Below are 8,101 nucleotides of genomic sequence, written 5' to 3'. Positions count from 1 at the left end.
CTTTAGACTGTCTCCAGACACTGTTTAATGAACAGGCACGGGAATCCAACGTGTCCTACGGTAGGCAGTAGTCCTATCTCTGAGTTGAAGGTGGGCACGAAGATCTGGGTAAATACTGCAGAGAGCTGTGATTAAGGAGGCCAAGAACAACTTAAGTAGTCTATGCTTCATCATGAAAGTGATTGTAAGGAGTGAGATAAACCACAGAGTGCAATAAGCATGCACCAGCACACAGTAAGTACTCAATGTTTTAACCAGTATTATTATGGTCTACAGTCCTCAGGAAACCTAATTCATCTTGCCGGAGAAGTACCACACTCAGACCCATTACTCAGCTCACACGTTTAATCAGAGAATTTTGGCAGCTGCAAAGTTAGTTGTCTTTCCATCCACGCTCTTCCTGGAATCACCCTTCATCAGTGCAAAAGCAGCACCATCTATCAAGAGTCAGTCCTATTCACAGAAGGCAGGCTCCCTTTCGTGCTGTGGTTTGGTTTGTGGTTCTCTACAAGGTGCATCGGGTTCAGCCTACTTATAATTCTGCCAGGCTTCGGCGGCTCGTCACAAATCGTGCCCTGTGCGATCACAGGGATGTGGCCTTGGCCTGAGCTCCGCAAGCCGACGATCTCAGCCATATTCGAAGTCGTGCGCAATACCTGGATTACTCCTTGGGGCCGAGGCCTGTGTCGAACCTAACAGGTAAAGCAGGTGACCTCAACGGGTCCAGTCCAAGTTTAGCGGTTTTCGCCCGGGCCCCGCTGACTACCGGGCGGCGGCCCCGTGCGGTCCCGGAGGCCGCGGCGAAGCTCCTGCGTGAAGGTGTCTTTGAAGCGGGCAGCGCGGCGGGACAGGGAGCTCGCGGGCCCAGCCGCGAGGCCTCGCAGGCGCCGCGCCGCGTCCTGGCCGCGCAGCTGGGCCTGCAGCAGGGCGAAGGCCGTGAGCTGCGCCGCTCGCCGGATGGGCCGCGACTCGGAAAGACGCTCCACCAGCTGCTGGCTGTGCAGCAGAGCGGCCAGCAGCCGCCGAAGAACCATCGTCGGGGCGCGTCGCGAGCTCCCGGAACCCGGAGCACGACGCCCTGGCTTCCGATCGGCAGAGCCCGGGAGAGGACCGAGTCTGCGCCGGCGCTGAGAGGTGACGACACTGCCGCGCCGGGATTGGTGCACACGCTTCCCAATTTCGTCCCCTGCGTCTTGCGTTTCCGGTTCCTCGGCCGTCGCGGCGTCCTCGTTGTTCCCGAAGTGGCGGCGTCCTTGTCCACCTGTCTGCGCTATGTCCGGTGGCCTCCTGAAGGCGCTGCGCAGCGACTCCTACGTGGAACTGAGCCAGTACCGGGACCAGCACTTCCGGGTGAGAGAGGCCGGGCCGCGAGAAGGGGAGGCCCAGGGTCAGGACGCCGGGGAGCCGTTTGCTTTTGTCTCATTGTGTCGTCTCCCGTACGCGGGTTCCCGTCCCGCGACATGGGGCCCCGTGTCTGCTGGGGAGTAGATGGTGGACGGGCGTTTGGAGAGCAGTAAAATCCCCGTCTCTCATATAAAGGGAGTTTGAGGCCCGCTTTTCCATTTCCCAGCTGCCGGGGCTGTTCCCGGGCCGAGGAGTCGGGTCGGCGGCGTCGTGGGGCTCGCGCTTCCACGCCGTGCCTCGGGAGGGTGACTTGGTGATGAGGGAAATGGAGTCTGTGAAAGCGCCTTCCTGACCCAGCTTCCGGGGCGTTTGTTACTTTTTGTTTTGAATTACGTGAGTTAAGCTGCCCTTTGGCGCCGCGGGTCCTTTTCTTTGGCCTGGTGAGATGGCCCTACGAAGTTCGACGCGGAGGGTGTGAGACCCTTGGAAAGCCCGGACCGGCCAACTTCGGCACGTGGGGTGTCTCAGTGATGATTGCTGTATTTCAGAAGAATGAAATTTTAGTTTGAACTGGCATAGTGGGTTATGTGGAGAAGGGTAGCGGCACATATTTAAAGTGGGCTCTGCAGTATCAGCAAAGGAGTGGAGTAGGGCGACACTCATTAACCTCTGGCTACTTGCTAACCTTTTATTGAGTTGCGCTGAGTTCTGCTCCGCCCTAGTAGGGGAAGAGAAAACAGTTTCTATCCTCAAGAGCTCTTAATCCTTTAATTGGAATTGTAAATGGAGGCAAGTAATCATAATCTAGAGCAGAAATGAGTGGAAAGGGCGAGACTGAGGATAGAGAACCCGTATGATTGGGAATGGGAGCAAGTCATCAGAGATGGTAGACGCGAAGAATGTGTAAATTATGTTAGTAGGATAGGGAAAAGGATATTTTTTGAAGCCTAGGTGAATGGAATCTTAGATTCTTTGACCAGTCGTCAGTTTTTAAATGCTTACTGTATGCCAGATGTGCTTTTCGCTTCTAGAACTTTTAGTTTTCATTACTTTATAAAGTTCCACTTCCACTTCAGTTTCAAGCATCTTGCAAGATTAAAACTGAAAGGATATGACTTTTGCTGTTATTTGTCTCTGCAGTCTAAAGCCTTTAACTTTATTTAGATAATAGTAAGATACTGCTCTGCAGACTTTCTAGTGTTCCTTAAATGGAATTTACATTAATGCCATATTTTAAGAAAGTACTACACCACAATTGTTTTAAACCATAAAGCTATTTGTTTGGACACTATTTACATGTGTGAGAAAAGCAGAAAGGAAAAAAAAATGCCTTCTGACCAAAATTTTAACAAATAAATAATCAGTAAAATAAAAAGTGAATTAGCTTTCCTTAATGTGTCATTCCAAGATTCCAAAAGCCTATTTTTGACATAGACTGACTCTTGTCCTGTGGACATTTTAAGGCAGTGTGGGGCTGGGGATAATACTGGGTTTGGATTCCAGCTACTTATACTTAGTAGCTATGTGACCTTGAACAAGTTAATTGTCTTTCCTCAAGTGTAAAATGGGGATAATAAAACTAGGATCTTACTAAGTTCTAAATGAGCTCTCATGAAAGTCTGATCTGCAGTCCCTTGGTTCTCCCTAGAAGCAAACATAATTACCTGTTTCTTGTATATGATAGCGGTATATATTCATGCTATAAAAAGTATGATTTGGAGCATACCTTTCACATTTTGTAGTATTTTGCAATCTGCACAGTATTGCGAGTGTACATTTTTCGAGAGGCTGCATTGTTTGTATTGGTGTACCATAATTTTATCAGTTTCCTTTTGATGTGAGTTTAGGTAGTTTCTCTTTTTCTCTATCAATTAATATGATGACATGAGACCTATTATTCTTAATTACTGAGCTACAAAACATTCAGAGGGAAATACAATCTTGTTCTCTGAGCTAAGGAAACTGGATCAGCATTACCCGTGTAGTAAATGAAGAGGGGGGGCTTCTTGGAAAGTGCTCTGAGGGCCATAATGTGGGAGGTATCCTCAGCTACCTTCCAAGCATGACCTACTGCGGTGTGGTTGATGTTAGAGCCCTACTGGGTCAAAAGGACTTGAGAGCAGATGAACTCAATAGACCTTCGGTTTAATCGGTGTTTGTCTTCCCCAGTTGGAGGCTAAAAGAGAAGGCCCAGGGACATAGGGCCCTTTGATGAGCCAGGTGTATTGGCTGAAGTCTGGTTATATTTCTGTCTTCGGTTTCACCCTGTCTTCCACATTAGGAACCCCATCAACAAAGTGAGATCTCTTGTTTTTAATGATCACTGCATTTTCTCTTAAAATCGGAAAAAAATAATGAGTGTGTAAGCCATCTAAGCAGTTGTTTGAACATTCTCTATGAGGAGTATTACAGTTGGTACCTATCTCTGAAAACCTGGGTCTTTTTTACTATAAAGGTTAAAAGAGCCCTTCCTAATGTATTGCGTCAAGGTTAAGGCATTAAATGTGGGCTATGAGAGCCAGTGCTGAGGATAGAGCGTGCAGGAGAACAGCATCCCACTTGTGTGGCAATATGGTGCAGGAGAAAAAGGGCTTACCAGCAAAGTAACTTCCAAACCTTGGCCCTATACTAAAAGCAGTCTGCACCTTGTGCACCTCTCCCTCGCCAGGAATTTGTGAATTGGGATGATAGAAGCTGATTCCCAAGTCAGAATTAATGAAAGGTTTTCCTGTATAAATAGGAATACTATTTAAGCTGGACTCTCCTTAGATTGTGTTGCTTAATTTTTTCTGTTTGAAATTCTAGGGTGACAATGAAGAACAGGAAAAACTACTGAAGAAAAGCTGTACATTATATGTTGGAAATCTTTCCTTTTACACAACTGAAGAACAAATCTATGAACTCTTCAGCAAAAGTGGTGACATAAAGAAAATCATTATGGGCCTGGATAAAATTAAGAAGACAGCATGTGGGTTCTGCTTTGTGGAGTATCCTTTGTGGGTCATATGTCCCTGTTAGATGAGGGAGGGGCAGAGAGTAGCTGTCACGTGTTTGAAAACATGAGTGTGGATATTTGCTAATTAGCATCCCAACACTTTTATCTCTGCTACTTTCATCTACCACCTACCTTCTTTTCAGTGTGTCTGGCTACACTCTTAGATTGTGATTATTGATAATTTTTATATTCCATTCTGAAATCCACTCTTTGTTTGTTGTTCTTTAAGAATAATCTTTCAAGAATATATGCTCTTGGTATTTTTTTGTTTTTTTAATTTATTTTATTTATTTATGGATACAAGAGCTGGGATGTAGGCCAGAGGATTCACAAGAGATAGAGTGGGAAGCTGAACAGGCGGATCTATTGAGATACACTGCTGAGGGGAGCAGCGGGTGAAACAGGAAAGGTCTGCTGTGCCACGAGGGTAGCTCTCTGGCATCGAACTTGTGCTGCAGTGGCTACCGGATACCTTCATAGCGCTGAGACTTAACCCCTTGCGCCACCAGGGAGGCCCTATGCTCTTGGTTTTAAGACAAAGTGAAAGGGGTATGGTGAAAATAAAATCACTCTACCATTCTAAGTCCAGAGACAAATAAATTACCAGCCTCTTTGGTATCGTCAGAAGTAATTGTGTAGATGTGTAGATGCACCTTGCAGTTTGATTTTTCACCTGTCTTAGAGAGTGCTCTGTCAATTCATGTACCTGTGCCTCTTTCTAAAATGATTGTATATTTCACTATGTACATGTATGAAGTTTGATTTTGTATGTCAAAACCAAAATTTGTCATCATTTATTTTCTCTCTGAAGACTGAATACGGTGCTGCCTGGACTGATAATTTGGTGTGTTTTGGATTGTTTTTATTTTACTAATATTTCCTTTTTTGGTCATTTTAGTTTATATTCTGAGAAATTCCTTGACCTGATCTAATATATCACTTGAACTTTTTTTTCCTATGCCCTGAATTATATTTCTTTTGGCTGTATTTTGCTGTAAATTTTCCTGAAATTGGCTGTGTTTTCTACATTATCAGGGGAAAAAAGTTGACTTTGTGGACTCTGGCAGAACTGCTCTCTTAGGTGGATATGTGGATTTCCCTAATGCCAGAATGAAAGGGATTTTATTTTGACTGGTTAATATCAAAGATATTGCCCTAGTTCTTCCAGACAATTCATTCAGAACCGTGTATTCTGTTTTCATTTGCCTAGAATTAAATGCCTTCTTTCTAGCAGCTCTTCCCACATAGAACTCTAATTAAATGCTACTTGCATCACGTTACTTATTTGAATTAAGAGCCTCCTGAGATTGCCTTCTCCTTTAAGCACCTTCAAGAATATTTCACGCTTTGTTCCATCCATCTGTTGTTGTTGACTAACCTGCTGATGCTCACTTCTATTCTTGGCTTCTTTTCTGTCATTTTAATCTGTGTCTTAAGGAAAGGAGAAAATTGTGCTCACTCTTATCTACTTTAATTTTTTCCCCACTTTTGATTTTGGTGTCTGATTTCTTGGCTTTGCAAGCTTCTTCCATTCTCCAAACACAAGGGGTCAGACTGCCCAAGTTTTACTTTTCCCTCAATTAGCAAAGGTATAAACTTTTTCATAGGGGACAACAGAGCAACTTAAAAAAAAAAAAGTTAAGAAACTCACCTCATAGATAATAATCATTGGTTTCTAAAAACTGGAGTTTTTGCACTTGTAGATAAAAAATAAATAAATAAATCAGCAATTGTGGCAAATACCTGAGAGGCTGTCATTGCCAGCCTTTTTTTTTTCCCCCCTTCTCAGTTTGCCCTTCTAGTGAGAGCATTCATTTCATTCATTCAACAAAAAATTATTGAAGGCCCACAATGCGCTAGGCATTGTCTTAGGTGCTGGACACTGGAGTTTCAGCAAATGTTTCCCTGTATAATTAAAGACTAGGAAGAAGGTCTAGATAAGCATTTCCTAAACCCAGCTAATAAATAAAATTACTTATTCAGATCTTTTTTTTTTTTTATTTAAAAAAACCACCCCAAAGATAGATATAGTGGATCTGACAAAAAAGTAGTTTTGGAAACTACTAATCTGGGCAATACTTTGAATCTTTCTCATGAAATACAATAGCAGCTCATATGCACTTTCACCTTTTTATTAAGATCGTTCTCGAATATACAGCTCTAAGTTTGGATGCTCCTGTTTCATTGGCTAAAAGGTATGCAGTTTGCAGTCTAAATGTACACTTAATATTTTATATTCTGCAAACCAAATTATGAGGCTAGTGGGACCCAATACTTATTAACAAAACTGTTCAGGAAATCATGATCAGTGTAGCCATGGATAAGTATTATACATAATACCCTTAGTGTTTCTGAACCAACTGAAATAGGCCTGTTGTGCAAACCAAATTTTTTGAATTGCATCTGGTTATATTCAATTTTGTATTTTTTTTTAACAACTCAACCATGTTGCTTTTTGTACTTCTAAAAATGTTTGGAGAAATGTTTTGAAGTATTCCTTAACACTGAACTTCAGGTACTATTCAAGAGCAGATGCAGAAAACGCCATGCGGTACATAAATGGAACTCGTCTGGATGACCGCATCATCCGCACAGACTGGGACGCAGGCTTTAAGGAGGGCAGGCAATATGGCCGTGGGCGATCTGGGGGCCAGGTATGCCAGAAGGGTCTCTGAGCTTAGCCTTCACTTGGAGTTCTAGACTCCAACAACATATGTTTGCTCTTTTGAAAGTAACTTTTTGCCTAAAACCTTGGCTTAAAATGACCCTAAAACCACCCATTAGGATTGATGATTTTTTTTTTAATTTTTTTTTTAATTTTATTTTTATACAAGTGCTGGGGTACAGGCGAGAGGCGCGGTAGGGTGAGAGGATTCACCAGAGACAGAGCAGAGAGCAGAACAGGCAGACAACCGAAATAAACTGCTGAGGGGATTCAGTGGGCATGACAGGAGAGGTCCACCACACCATGTGGGAATCTCCCTGGCCAGCCAGGAATCAAACCAGTGCTGCAAAGGCTGCAGACAGCTCCACAGTACTGCGTTCAACCTGCTGTGCCACTGGGGAGGCCCTGATTTTTTTTTAAGTATGTTATATATTTTCTACAAGCCACCTTTATTGGCCTACTAGGGGACAGATATTTTCCACTGCAGGAATGTCTAAAACAAGCAAACAGCACTGAAATGAGTTTGTTTTTTTTTTTTAAATAACCTAATTTAAATGCATGTTCTTTGGAATGTACTAGTTTTGAATGCTGCTGAAGTATGAGCCTGATGCTTGATTAAAAAGAAAAAAAAATAGGTGGTCTTAGATGATTGAGCTTTGTAACAGTTTTTAAAAAATGTCCTGCTTGAATTTCACATTGTGACTGCAAAGGCTTTATTTGTGTGTTTGATGTATTGGTGGGAGGCATATTTGTTACATGAGTCTTCTGTATGCTGTAATTTGTGTTCTTTTTAATTAAGGTGCGAGATGAGTATCGGCAAGACTATGATGCTGGGAGAGGAGGCTACGGAAAACTGGCCCAAAACCAGTGAGTGGTGAGAGCCCCATCATGAAAAACAGTCTGTTAGCCTGTTGAATTTGTTGACGTTTATACCAAGGTCTACAAACCTGCCCATTTTTACCAAGCTTTGATCAATGTCCCTACCAAGCCAGAAGCCTCTTCATAAGAAATTAAAGGACAGCATCCAAAAGTATGCCTTTGATTCTATAGTTTTAGAATCTTGACCATGTGTCAGGTTTCCAGAATGAGTTTCTGTT

At 43.2% G+C, this 8,101-nt stretch overlaps 2 protein-coding genes across 3 annotated transcripts; one reads left to right on the top strand and one right to left on the bottom strand.

Moving 5' to 3' along the window:
- Positions 1-734: 734 nt before the first annotated feature.
- On the bottom strand, positions 735-1,034 carry NCBP2AS2 (NCBP2 antisense 2 (head to head); the record flags this gene model as incomplete). Its single annotated transcript, XM_084232693.1, has 1 exon — positions 735-1,034. The coding sequence occupies one exon, from the start codon at positions 1,032-1,034 to the stop codon at positions 735-737; it is 300 nt and encodes a 99-aa protein (XP_084088819.1).
- A 238-nt stretch (positions 1,035-1,272) lies between these two features.
- Positions 1,273-7,875, top strand: NCBP2 (nuclear cap binding protein subunit 2; the record flags this gene model as incomplete). Of its 2 annotated transcripts, none has more annotated exons than XM_084232344.1 (4): positions 1,273-1,350; positions 4,150-4,189; positions 6,872-6,993; positions 7,804-7,875. In XM_084232344.1, 4 exons carry the CDS (start codon positions 1,273-1,275, stop codon positions 7,873-7,875), a joined length of 312 nt encoding a protein of 103 aa, XP_084088470.1. The 2 variants fall into 2 exon arrangements, with proteins under 2 accessions (XP_084088470.1, XP_084088469.1); XM_084232343.1 differs by having other exon boundaries at positions 4,150-4,331; positions 6,855-6,993.
- Between the last annotated feature and the right edge of the window lie 226 nt (positions 7,876-8,101).

This window comes from Talpa europaea (assembly GCF_964194135.1).
Source record: "Talpa europaea genome assembly, chromosome: 4".
Classification (NCBI taxonomy): Eukaryota; Metazoa; Chordata; class Mammalia; order Eulipotyphla; family Talpidae; genus Talpa; species Talpa europaea.
Note: the sequence above shows the minus strand (reverse complement) of the source record. Positions and strands in the feature narration are given on the sequence as shown.